At 48.6% G+C, this 13,105-nt stretch overlaps 1 protein-coding gene across 1 annotated transcript in view; it reads right to left on the bottom strand.

Annotated features, from left to right (window-relative positions):
- Positions 1–13,105, bottom strand: part of LOC147123596 (uncharacterized) — a 57,226-nt gene that overhangs the window by 36,413 nt on the left and 7,708 nt on the right. Inside the window, exons 2-4 of the mRNA XM_085966555.1 lie at positions 11,043–11,996; positions 9,915–10,039; positions 3,717–3,926 (exon numbers count right to left, since the gene is read on the bottom strand). Coding sequence (XP_085822681.1) covers positions 3,717–3,926; positions 9,915–10,039; positions 11,043–11,996 — 1,289 coding nt within the window. The remainder of the gene's footprint in view (positions 1–3,716; positions 3,927–9,914; positions 10,040–11,042; positions 11,997–13,105) is intronic.

The following is a 13,105-nucleotide window of genomic DNA, read 5'->3' as shown; positions in this document are numbered from 1 at the left end:
GGCCTGCTCCTATTTCTTACGTTATGTTCATAGCAATCAATCTCTAGCAATTCATCTACAACAGACCCAGACATGAGCTGAGGAAAGACCCAGTAGAGAAGAGCTTTGGGAACCATAGGTCCAAAATCACCTGTTCCTCCCAAGCATGCTATAATTACCATATGTCATGTCTTAAATTACTCATATAATGTATCCTAAAATGTTATTTTCTGAAATAAAAATCTAATTTGAATTTGAATCCATCAATACTAACTGCTTCGACCGTCTCCTCTGGGAGCCTGTCCAATAGATTGACGACTCGCTCACTGAAATATCGTTTCTGCAGATTAGTTTTGAATTTAACCCCCTTCAACCACAGGCTGTGTCCTCTGGTTCTCCTGTCTGGACAAGGTGAAATAGTGCCAAGGTGTACATTATCTAGTCTCTTTAGAATCCTAAAAACAGCAACCATATCACCCTTCAACCTTTTCCAGTGTGAACAAGGTCCAATTTGCATAATCATGCCTCATAATCCAATCCCTTCATCCCCTCAATCATTCTAGTTGCTCTCTTCTGTATCCTTTCAATAACCTTATTCTGCTGTGGTGACCAGTACAATGCTGCCGTAATGTCGAGAGCAGCGACTCTCATCTCTCTTCTGGCATTCCGTTCTTGTCCATGCCTGGATTAAAGCTGTGATGAAGTCTGGCGCTGAGTGGTTTTGCCAACACCTGAACTGAGAATCAACAAGCAAGGTTTTGAGGAGTAGGTGTTGCTTGATGGCACTTTTGATAATTGTTTTATTACTTGGCTGATGATTGAGAGGAGGCTGATAATTGACAGAGGGTAATGATGGTAATCAGGAGGACATAGACAGACTGGTGCAATGGGCAACCACATGGCAGATGAAATTTAATGCAGGGATATGTAGTGATTCATTTTGGTAGCAAGAATGAGAAGAGGCAATATAAACCAAATTGTACAATTTTAAAGTTATGCTAAACGTTTATAGAACACTGGTTCAGCCCCAGATGGAGTATTGTGTCTAATTCTTGGCACCACACTTTAGGAAGGATGTCAAGGCCTTCGAGAGGTTGCAGAGGAGATTTATAGAATGGTACCAGGGATGAAAGTTACATGGAGAGACCAGAGAAACATTGGTTGTTCTCCTTAGAGCAGAGAAGGTTAAGGGGAGATTTGATAGAGGTGTTCAAAATCATGAAGGATTTTGATAGAGTAAATAAGGAGAAACTGTTTCCAGTGGCAGAAGGGTCAGTAACCAGAGGACATAGATGTAAGGTAATTGGCAAAAGAACCAGAGGTGACAGGAGGAAAAAAAAAACGTTACGCAGTGAGGTACGATGATCTGGAATGCACTCCCTGAAAGGGTGCTGGAAGCAGATTCAATAATAACTTTCAATAGGGAATTGGGATAAATACTTTTTAAATTTTTTAAAATTCATTTTATGGGATCAGGGCATCGCTGACAATGCCAGCATTTATTGCCCATCCCTAGTTGCCCTTGAGGTGGTGGTGAGCCGCCTTCTTGAACCGCTGCAGTCCGTGTGGTGATGGTACTCCGACAGTGCGGTTAGGTAGGGAGTTCCAGGATTTTGACCCAGCGACTATGAAGTATCAGCGATATACTTCGAAGTCAGGATGGTGTGTGACTTGGAGGGGAACTTGGAGGTGGTGGTGTTCCCATGCACCTGCTGCCCTTGACCTTCTAGGTGGAAGAGGTCTCGGGTTTGGGAGTTGCTGCAGTGCATCTTGTAGATGGTACACATGGCAGCCATGATACGCCGGTAGTGGAGGGAGTAAATGTTTAAGGTGGTAGAGGGGGTGCCAATCAAGCAGGCTGCTTTGTCCTGGATGGTGTCGAGCTTCAAATGGCCTCCTTCTGTGCTGTATCATTCTATGAATTGGGCAGGTTAGATTTGTCTGGCTTTTTATGAATAGGACGTAACTGCAATTTTCCAGTACAGGGGCGTAGTGGTTATGTTACTGGACTAGTAATCCAGAGGCCTGGACTAGTAATCCAGAGGCAGGAGTTCAAATCCCATTAAATTCAGTTAATTAAATATATCTGGATTTAAAAAGCTAGTGTTAGTAATAGTGACCATGAAACTACCGGATTGTCGTAAAAACCCATCTGGTTCACTAATGTCATTTAGGGAAGGAAATCAACCATCCTGACCCAGTTTGGCCTGCATGTGACTCCAGACCCACAGCAATGTGGTTGACTCTTACCTGCCCTCGGAAATGGCTTAGCAAGCCACTCAATTGTCTGCTGCGAAAAACTGCAGCAATTCAAGAAGGCAGCTCAGCACCACCTTCTTGAGAGCAACTAGGGATGGGCAATAAATGCTGGTCGATTACAGTGACGCCCATATCCAATGAATAAAAAAAAATGCCTATGTCATAGCTGCACTGGAACAGCTTAGCTAGTTCTGGTGCGCAGGTCTTCAGCATTACAATTGGGATACTGTCAGTACCCATAGCTTTGCTATTTCCAGCTGTTACTTAATGTTACGTGGAGTGAATCAAATTGGGTGAAGACTGGCATCTGTGATGTTGGGGACCTCAGAAGGAGGCCAAGAGGGATTGTCCTTGCTTGCAAATGCTTCAGCTTCCTCTCTCTCTCTCATTTGCTGAACTCTGTTGAGGTTGGGGATGTGCATGAAGCCTTCACTTCCCATTCTTGACTGGGCTCCAGAGCTTTGCTCTGATCTGTTTGTGTGAGATCACTTTGTTCGGCCAATAGCCTGCTGCTTTTGTTGTTTAGTATGCAGGTAGCCCTGTGTAGTAGTTTCACGAGGTTAGTCTCATTCTAAGGTATACTTGGTGAAACACCCGTCTATACTCCCTACTGAACCAGGGTTGGTCTCCTGGCTGGATGAGGACGATGGAGGGATGTAATTGAGTGGGCTGGGCTAATAATCCAGAGAACATGAATTCAAATCCCACCATGGCAGTTTGAGAATTTAAATTTATTTAAAAAAAAGGAAATAAAAGCTGGTATCATCAAAAGTACCCATGAAGCTGTTGGATTGTTGTGAAAAACCAGCTGGTACACTAATGTTCTTCAGGGAAGGAAAACTGACGTTCTTACCCAGTCTGGCCTATACAAGACTCCAGTCCCACATCAATGTGGTTGACTCTTAACTACCTTCTAGCAAGCCACTCTGTTCTATCAGACTACTACAAAGAATACAGACTGCAGCAGTTCAGGAAGGCCCACCACCTCCTTCTCAGAACCACTATGGATGAACAATAAAATGCCGGCCTTGCCAGTGCCACTCACACCCCGAGAAGAAATAAAAAATGTGTTGCTGCTGATGGTCCACAGAATCTCATGGATGCCCAGTTTTGGATTCACTCATTATGTTGGTTCACTCACCACTTGATGCAGCTATCTTCTTCTGGAGATAGCCTGCTTGTTCAGTAGTGGTACTACGAAGCATCCTGATAGGGGCCATTGAAGCCCCTTCCCCCCGTTGTGCCCATGTTTCTCTCAGTATTTCCTCCAAGTGGTGTTCAACATGGAGGAGTAATAATTAATCAGTTGGTGCAGTAGATGTTAATCAGTAGGTGTCTTGGGCCTTGTTTGCCTTAAAGCCATACTTCATGGGGTTTAGAATGCAATGTTGAGGATTTCCAGGGCTATGCCCACCCAAGTGTATGCCACTTTACACCCACCTCTGGTGGGTTAATACTGCTAATGGGACAGCACATACCCAAAAAATGATGAAGTTGTCTAGGATAGTGTCTGTTACGACTCTGTCTGACTGTTGGTTGACTGTTCTCTGGGACAATACTTCCAACTTGGACACCGGCCCACAACTGTTAGAGGAGGATTTTGCAGGGTCAACTGAGCTGAAAATGCCCACGTTTTGTCCTGTCCTGTTTCCAATAGATCCATCTAATGTTTCGCTTATGATTCTGTTCTGTAACAGTGGAGAATTGAACTGGAAACACACTGGAGCTGAGTGAGCAGGAATATTGCAACCATATTTGCACCGGTGTCAAGTTATAACTGTCCACAATAACCATGCAGTTACATTAGCCTGTGGGAGTTGTAGTTTTTAATGTGCCAAGTCTGCATGTTGACTCCAGAGTTTACTCAGTGGGTAACTCCACATGAATTCAAAAGTAAGGAAGTGATGCTTCAGTTGTACAGAACCTTGTCAGATCCCTTCGGGAGCATTCAGTTTTGTGCACCAAACCTCAGGAAAGATACACAAAAGCAAAATACTGCAGATGCTGGAAAGATATATTGGCCTTGGAAGGGCTACAGTGCAAATTCACCAGAATTATACCATGACTTAAAGGGTTAAAATATGAGGACAGGTAGCATAAACTTGGCTTGTATTTGATGTGCCTCAATAATTCCGAGACTCGATGTTAGCGAAACAAAACAAGGCTTTTATTAACTTAGAAGATGACACGCAGTGGAGAGAGGTATCTTCCATCTGGAGGCCTGCAGTACTGGATAGGAGGCCAGACTGCTTGCTTACATAGGGGCCAGGTATGGGCGGAGCCCTACACAGAATGCATTCCATACATTCCAATATACAATACAATGGTGAGGAGAAACCTGAAACCAACCACAGTCACAGGCAGTGATATACAATACAATGGTGAGGAGAAACCTGAAACCGACCACAGTCACAGGCAGTGATGAATGGAATATTTCATCACATTCACCCCTTCTATAGATTTAGTCTGTCCGGGGGTTTGGTAGTCCTCTGCGACCGACGTGGCTGATGTGGTATCGCGGGTGTCGGCTGGGTGCCCCCGGGGGCCTCCTGGGTCTCTGCCGGGGGTGCCGCCAGGGTTGTTGAAGGGGTAGTTGGTGGGGGTGCCGTTGGTCGATGTTCTTCCGGGGGTGATGAGAGAGTAGTGGGTGGGGTAAGAGTTGCTGCGATCGTTGTCGCTGCTATCGCCGTGGTTGTTGTCGTTACTGGCTGGGGCGACGTCTTTTATGGACACGGTGTCCTCCCTTCCGTCGGCGTGCCGGACATATGCGTATTGGGGGTTGGCATGGAGTAGGTACGCTGGCTCCACGAGAGGGTCCGTCTTGTGGCCCCTCACATGCCTTCGCACGAATACCGGACCTGGGGTGGAGAGCCATGACGGCATGGATACGCCCGAGGTGGATTTCCGGGGAAAGACAAACATTCGTTCATGAGGCGTGGCATTAGTGGCAGTACACAATAGCGACCGTATCGAATGGAGCACATCCGAGAGGACTTCCTGCCAGCGGGAGATAGGGAGGCCCTTGGTCCTTAGAGCTAGAGTGACTGCTTTCCATACTGTCCCGTTCTCTCGCTCCACTTGGCCGTTACCCCGGGGGTTGTAGCTGGTGGTACGGCTCGTGGCGATCCCCCTGGACAGCATGTACTGGCGTAGCTCTTCACTCATGAAGGACGCCCCCCTATCCGTATGGATGTAGCTCGGCATACCGAACAGGCAGAACAGGCTGTTGAGGCATTTAATGACCGTGGCGCTGGTCATGTCTGGGCAGGGGAAGGCGAATGGGAACCGGGAGTATTCGTCCACAATGTTCAGGAAGTAAACATTGCGGTCGACGGACGGGAGGGGGCCCTTGAAATCTAAGCTGAGCCGCTCGAAGGGCCGTGTAGCTTTGATTAAGTGGGCTCTATCTGGGCGGTAGAACCGAGGCTTGCACTCAGCGCAAGTGCGGCAGTTCCTGGTCAGAGACCGAACTTCCTCAATCGAGTAGGGTAAGTTACGGGACTTTATGAAGTGGAACAGCCGCGTGACCCCTGGGTGGCAGAGGTTGTTGTGGAGGGTCTGTAGCCGATCCCCGGTGGCGCTGGCACACATCCCTCGTGAGAGGGCGTCAGGGGATTCGTTAAGGGCCCCTGGCCGGTAAATGATGTCATACTCGAAGGTGGAGAGCTCGATCCGCCACCTAAGAATCTTATCATTTTTAATCTTCCCCCTCTGTTTATTATTGAACATAAACGCTACCGACCGCTGGTCGGTAAGTAGGGTGAAGCGTTTGCCGGCTAGGTAGTGGCGCCAGTGGCGCACTGCCTCCACGATGGCTTGGGCCTCCTTTTCCACGGAGGAGTGTCTGATCTCGGGCCCTTGGAGGGTCCTCGAGAAGAAAGCTACGGGCCGCCCCGCCTGGTTGAGGGTGGCCGCCAAGGCGAAGTCAGACGCATCACTTTCCACTTGAAATGGAGTGTTCTCGTCCACTGCCTGTAGCGTGGCCTGCTCAATATCCTGCTTAATGCTTTTGAAGGCGGCGTGGGCCTCAGCAGAGAGCGGAAAAGAGGATGCTTTCAAGAGGGGGCGGGCTTTGTCGGAGTAGTTGGGGACCCATTGGGAATAATAAGAAAATAACCCCAGGCACCTTTTCAGGGCTTTGGGAGTGTTGGGCAGGGGCAGCTCCCGTAGGGGGCGCAATCGGTCGGGGTCTGGTCCGATTTCCCCATTCTCCACCACGCTGCCTAGTATGCAGAGGCGCGTGGTGTTGAAAACGCACTTGTCCTCGTTGTAGGTGAGGTTGAGTTTTTGTGCGGTTTCCAGGAACCTCTCGAGGTTCGAGTCGTGATCCTGCTGGTTGTGACCGCAGATGGTGACGTTGTCGAGGTAGGGGAAGGTTGCCTGCAAGTGGTGGTCATCGACCATGCGGTCCATCTCCCTCTGGAAGACCGAGACCCCATTCGTCACCCCAAAGGGGACTCTGAGGAATTGGTAGAGGCGTCCGTTCGCCTCGAAGGCGGTGTACGGGCGGTCCTCTGGTCTGATAGGGAGTTGGTGGTACGCTGACTTAAGGTCGATGGTGGAGAACACCCGGTATTGGGCGATTTGGTTCACCATTTCTGATATGCAGGGTAGCGGGTAGGCGTCTAGTTGGGTGTACCTGTTGATCGTTTGGCTATAGTCGATCACCATCCGTTTCTTCTCGCTACCCCTTACCACTACCACTTGGGCGCGCCACGGGCTGTTGCTGCGTTCAATAATGCGCTCTTTCAGGAGCCTGTCTACCTCGGTCGCGATAAACCGCCTGTCCGCCCAGCTGTACCTCCTGCTTTTGGTCGCTATTGGCCGGCAGTTAGGGGTAAGGTTCGCGAATTGCGAAGGCGGCTTTACCTTCAGGGTAGCCAGACCGCACACTGTGAGGGGCGGCTGGGACCCACCGTACTTGAGCGTGATGCTTTGGTGGTTGCACTGGAAATCCAGGCCCAAGATCACGCTCGCACATAGATTCTTCATGATTAATACTTTAAAATTATCATAAACAGTTCCGTTAACGGACAATTGTACCGTGCAGTAACCCAGAATGGTCGATGTTTGGGTTTTATCAGCCATAGAGATGGTACCCTGAGTAGGGACCACCTTTAGGGAGAGTTGTTGTGCCAGTTCAGGGTGGATAAAACTCTCCGTGCTTCCACTGTCAACTAAACATTTAACCCTGCACCCGTTTACCTCGATGTCCACCATTGATTTGGATAGCGGGTGCGGCCTGGTCTGGTCCACTGTGACCGATGCCACTGTAGGGCCCTGATCGAGACAAGATGGCGTCCACGCTGTCTGCTCATAAGATGGCGGACCCCACGAGGTCGGGCAAGATGGCGTCCAAGATGGCCGCTCCCACGGCGCGCACGCGGCGGGTTTTCCGGCGGTTGGTTTTCCGGCGGGGTTCCCTCTGCACACCTTCCCGAAGTGCCCCTTCTTACCGCACTTAAAGCAGGTGGTGCCTTTCGCCGGGCACAGGTTTCTGGTGTGCTTCGGCTGCCCGCAGAAGTAGCAGTTGGGTCCCCGACGCGTCACGGCTGTCGTAGGGCTTCTGGGGGGAGAGCGGGGCCCCGACGGTGTCGGGCTGCCGGGCGGGGAAGATGCCTTCCAAGATGGCGGCGCCCTTGGTGCACACGTGGCGGCGTGGACGGCGCGGGCTGAAGAGTAGGCGTCCGAGTTTCTCTGGGCCACATCCAGGGATCGCGCGGTGTCCGCAGCCTGTTTCAGGTCCAATCCCGTTTTTTCCAGCAGTCTTTGCCGGATGTAAGTGGAGCTGAGGCCTGTGATAAAGGCATCGCGAACAAGCTCGTCGGTGTACACAGCGGCTTTTACTTCTCGGCACTTGCAGTCTTTGCCAAGCATTTTCAGGGTGCCTAGGAACTCCTCCACCGATTCCCCAGGTCGCTGTGCGCGAGTGGCAAGCAGATGCCTAGCATACACCTCATTCGTAGGCTGCTGGTAACGCGCCTTTAAGATGTCGCAGGCGGCCAGGTACGTGTCGGCGTCTTGGATGAGGGGGTAAACCCGGTGGCTTACCCAATTCCGCAGAATTCCGAGTTTCATCCTCGCAGCGTCCGTAGCGTCTTTGACGGCTGCGGAATTGTCCAGGAAGAATTCCATACACATAAACCAGTGTCCGAAGCGTGCTGATGCGTCCGGAGCATGCTGATCCAAATCCAAACGTTCGGGTTTCAGGAGTTGATCCATTGTGTTGAAAAATAAGTTAATAAAATTGATGTGCCTCAATAATTCCGAGACTCGATGTTAGCGAAACAAAACAAGGCTTTTATTAACTTAGAAGATAACACGCAGTGGAGAGAGGTATCTTCCATCTGGAGGTCTGCAGTACTGGATATGAGGCCAGACTGCTTGCTTACATAGGGGCCAGGTATGGGCGGAGCCCTACACACAATGCATTCCATACATTCCAATATACAATACAATGGTGAGGAGAAACCTGAAACCAACCACAGTCACAGGCAGTGATATACAATACAATGGTGAGGAGAAACCTGAAACCGACCACAGTCACAGGCAGTGATGAATGGAATATTTCATCACAGTATTACCTCAAGTTTAGATAGTGAAGGGTGATGTAATTGAGGTATTTAAAATGATAAAGGGATTCGATAAGGTAGATACAGAGAAAGTATTTCATCCAGTGGGGAAATCCAGAACAAGAGGGCATAATCTTATTAGGCCGTGTAGGAGTGAAATCAGGAAGCACTTTTTCACACAAAGAGTAGTGGAAATCTGGAACTCACTCCCCCAAAAGTCTGTGGCTGTTGGGTCAATTGAAATTTTCAAAACCGATCAATAGATTTTTGTTGGGTAAGGGTATCAAGGGATATGGAACAGAGATAGGTACAGAGGCTCGAGGGGCTGAATGGCCTACTCCTGCTCCAATAAATTGTTACTGAAGCAGTGTCCATAAATTCTTTTAAAAAGGAATTGGATAGTAGCTTGTAAAAGAGTAATGTTAAAGGGTGTGGGGAATGAGCAGTAGATTGGGATTAGATTAGGTGGCTCATGTGGCGAGGAATTGGCCCGTTTCTGTGCTGCAACTTTCTAAAGTTCCATGGTTGCTGGCAATGCCTTAAAAATGCAACCAAAATGATGATTCTTCATATGCAAATCTATAGAGTAAGATTCAGCAGGCTATTTAAACCCTGTGGAGTGTCACAATGGAGCCCAATCTTGTTCTCATCCAATGCCCAGAGAGATCCATTTTACAGGTGGGTGGGGGGGGTGGTGGTCACTAAATGATCAGAATCAAGAGTCCTCTCTCTCATATTTTCTCCTCCTTCACCCAGAGGCCTTGAGGTCACTGGAAGTGCCACGAATGCTACCCTGCTTCTGAAATAATCTCGTGACCAGTTTCACAGCAACGTTATAGGACTAAATTTACAACATGTCCTCTTCACACGGGATGGTGTGATCAGCGCAGAGGCCAGGAAGGGGAAAGGAGACAAAATCCAAGAGGAAAACTTCCAACCTTGGAGCGTATGGTTTGTACTACTTTGTAGCAGAAAATTAAAAAAAATTACTGTAAAAAGAAACAAGTTTAGTAGCTTTTACTTTTAAGAGCCCACAAGGAAATACTATTTAAAAGCAGAGATTATTTAAATTGAAGCTGTCTGGGTTTAATTACATTTACTTACTCTGCAGTGGTTTACAGCCCTGGTCTCTGTCTGATCACATTTCCTGAAGGTGGCACAGTGCAAGGAAGTAATAACATCTTGCATTATAAAACACTTCCTATGCATGTGGAAGACATCACAGAGCACTTTACAATAAGAAAAAATGCAATAGGCACTAAGCATGAGGAAAGACGAAAGAAAATGGAAAGGGTAAGCCGGGGAACCAAAGGCATGGTTTAATACGAGGTTTTTGAAAGCAGGGAAAGGGTATGTTGAGGTGGAGGGAACGAGTAGAGGATTCCAGAGGTCAGGATTGTAGTAGATGAATGAACAGCTGACAACAGTGGAGCAGAGGAAGCAAAGCAGTTGGGGCGGGACGGGGAGAGTTCATGGAGTGAGAATGTATGCCAGGACCTTTGGCAAGAGGGCGTTACAAAGGTACGTTGGGGGTCAGTATATGGAGAAACTTGAAAACAAACAAGGCAGCACGCAGCTGCCCAGCCAGCTCGCAGCACAGAATGGAACATCTCCCGCGAGGGATATCGCAGTTTCACATCATGTTTCATCCACTAGTGTAGAAGAAAATAAAATTGTGTCCGCTGTTCTCCATTTGAAGGGGTTACTTCACGTGTGTGTTTTATTATTTGTTCTTAGGGTGTGGGCGGTGTTGGCAAGGCTGCATTCACTGCTCCTCCCCTTCACAAATACAGGTAATCAAATCTGCGCTGTGGATGTGGTGCTCATCCTTTCTCTTCACTAACTTACATTCCTCGTCTCCTGATGACACTGACCCATGATTCCATGGGCTCCAGGTTCCCTCCCAAGGGGCCATCCTTCTTGTATATGCCCAGACAGTGAGTGCCAGTGGGCTATCGGGCTGCGTGGACATCATAGCTGAGCTCAGTCAAGTCCCCAACCAATGTCCATACACACATTTCCAACAAAAGCCACAGAATTTACCCCTTCATCAACTCAGCACAGACCAGGGATGCAACATCCCAGCAGTTTGAACCTTCTGGGTGTGTATGGCTCAGCTACTCATTGTCTTATCGGAGAGAGCCCAGCACAGTGCATTCGAAAACTCGTCCAATACAGACACTCTGCTGAGGGGAGACAGTAGACCCGATCTCTCTTCCCTGTGAAATGTTTATCTGTTGTGTGTGCGCTGATGACTTATCAGATTGGATGAACTTTTGAAGCCCTTCCCACAGTTAAGGCATGGATAGGGTCTCTCGCCAGTGTGCGCACGTTGGTGCTTTACCAGGGACGAATGCTGGTTGAAATCCTTCCCGCACACAGTGCATTTGTATGGCTTCTCCCCCGTGTGGATGCGCTCGTGGGTCACCAGGTTGTGCGACAGCCGGAATGCCTTGCCGCAGACCGTGCATTTGTAGGGTGTCTCTCCGGTGTGGAGGAGCTTGTGCTTTGCCAGCGAGGAGTACTGTTTAAAGTCCTTCCCACACTCGACGCACTGGAACGGCCGCTCTCCTGTATGCGTGCGCTGGTGTCTCACCAGCAAATGAGAGAGTTTAAAGCCCTTCCCGCAGACCAAACACCGGTAGGGTCTGTCCTCCGCATGGGTGCGTTGGTGGACCAGCATGGTGGACGACTGGCTGAAATTCTTCCTGCAAATTGGACACTGGTATGGCTTCTCGCCTGTGTGTGTGCGTTGGTGCGTCACCAGGTGATGAGAGTAAATGAACTCCTTCCCGCACACATCACATTTGAAGGGTTTGTCTCCTTTGTGGATGCGCTTGTGGCGCGACAGGTTGGAGGAGTCATTGAAACTCTTGCCACAGTCGAGGCACTTGAACGGTTTCTCACCCGTGTGCGTGACCTCATGGTTTCGCAGCTTGGCAGGGTGATTGAACTCCTTTTGGCATTCAGAGCACTTGAAGGGCTTCTCCCCAGTGTGGGCCAGTCGATGCAGTTTCAGGTGCGAGTACTTGTCGAAGCTCTTGCCACATTCAGAGCAGATGAAGAGCTTTTGCTTGTCTTGAAAATGCTGCCAGTTGCACGGTTTTGACCCACCTTGCTCTGGCTCCCTCGATGAAAGTTCAGCCTCCACTTGCCGCGTCTCCTCCACTGAGCTGTCGAGTGCTCCTGCAACAGATAAAGTCACTTCAATTTCATTTTTCAATGTTTTTTTAAAATCCAATTTTCTCCCCTTCCCTCCTGAAGTCGTGTCAGCCATGGCTCAGTGGGTAGCACTCTCACCTCTGAGTCAGAGGTTGAGGGTTCAAGCCAACACTTCAGTGCAGTATTGAGGCAGTGCTGCACTGTCAGAGGTGCCGTCTTTCGGATGAGGGGTTAGAAATCCCATGGCACTATTTTGAAAAAGAGCAGGGGTGTCCTGGACAATATATATCGCTCAACCAACACCAACCACTAAAACAGATAATCTGGTCATTATCACATTGTCGCTTGTGGGACTGTGCTGTGCGCAAACTGGCTGCCGCATTTCCCTTTTCTTACTGCCTCTCACTGCTCCTGGCCTGAGCACTGTGCCCTTCCCCTCCCCAAGGAAAACCCCTAATATTGTGTTCCCAGCCATGACACAGGAGCCATTTTTTAGTTCTCTAAAGTATTTGCGTCACTTATATAAAGATAGTAAAGTGTTTATAGCCAATGCGTGACATGTACCTCTGAACGTGGCTATACCACTTTTATTAATGGCATCTCACGCCCTCGGATTCCCCTTTATAGTACTAGCACACCCAGCAGCATCCTCTTGCCCAATGCTCCCACAGCCCAGTACCATCATGCTCACAAGCCCCAGCATCCCATTCTCACCACTTCCATGCTCCCAACTCACCATTCGCAGAATTTCTCCCCCCTCCAGGTTCCTCCAGCTGATGAACTCTCACACCCTTACACTGTCCTCTCAAAACAACATCACATCTCCTTCTCAACACATCTACAAGTCTATCAAGCTGCAAACGCTTCCCTACCATCTTCCTATCAATCCTGGACTTCCATTTTTTTTTTTTTTTAATAAAAGTAAGACATAAAAATGTGTACCCAGGTAGACAAACATAATAATCAAGGCTACTTATTTACAATTTGCATGAAAATATGGACTTACTAACAAAATTTGAACCTGAAAGTGCTCCTAACACTCAATATTTTGCAATAAAAACACAATTTTACTTATTCATTCAATCAGTGGAGGTAAAAGATCCTGTGGCCACTATTCAAAGAAAAGTAGAGGA

The sequence above is a fragment of the Somniosus microcephalus genome, chromosome 2 (genome assembly GCF_052327205.1).
Source record: "Somniosus microcephalus isolate GS21.2 chromosome 2, FLI_Smic_1.0, whole genome shotgun sequence".
Taxonomy (NCBI): domain Eukaryota; kingdom Metazoa; phylum Chordata; class Chondrichthyes; order Squaliformes; family Somniosidae; genus Somniosus; species Somniosus microcephalus.
The sequence above is the reverse complement of the archived record's forward strand: the minus strand, read 5'-3'. Positions and strand labels throughout refer to the sequence as shown.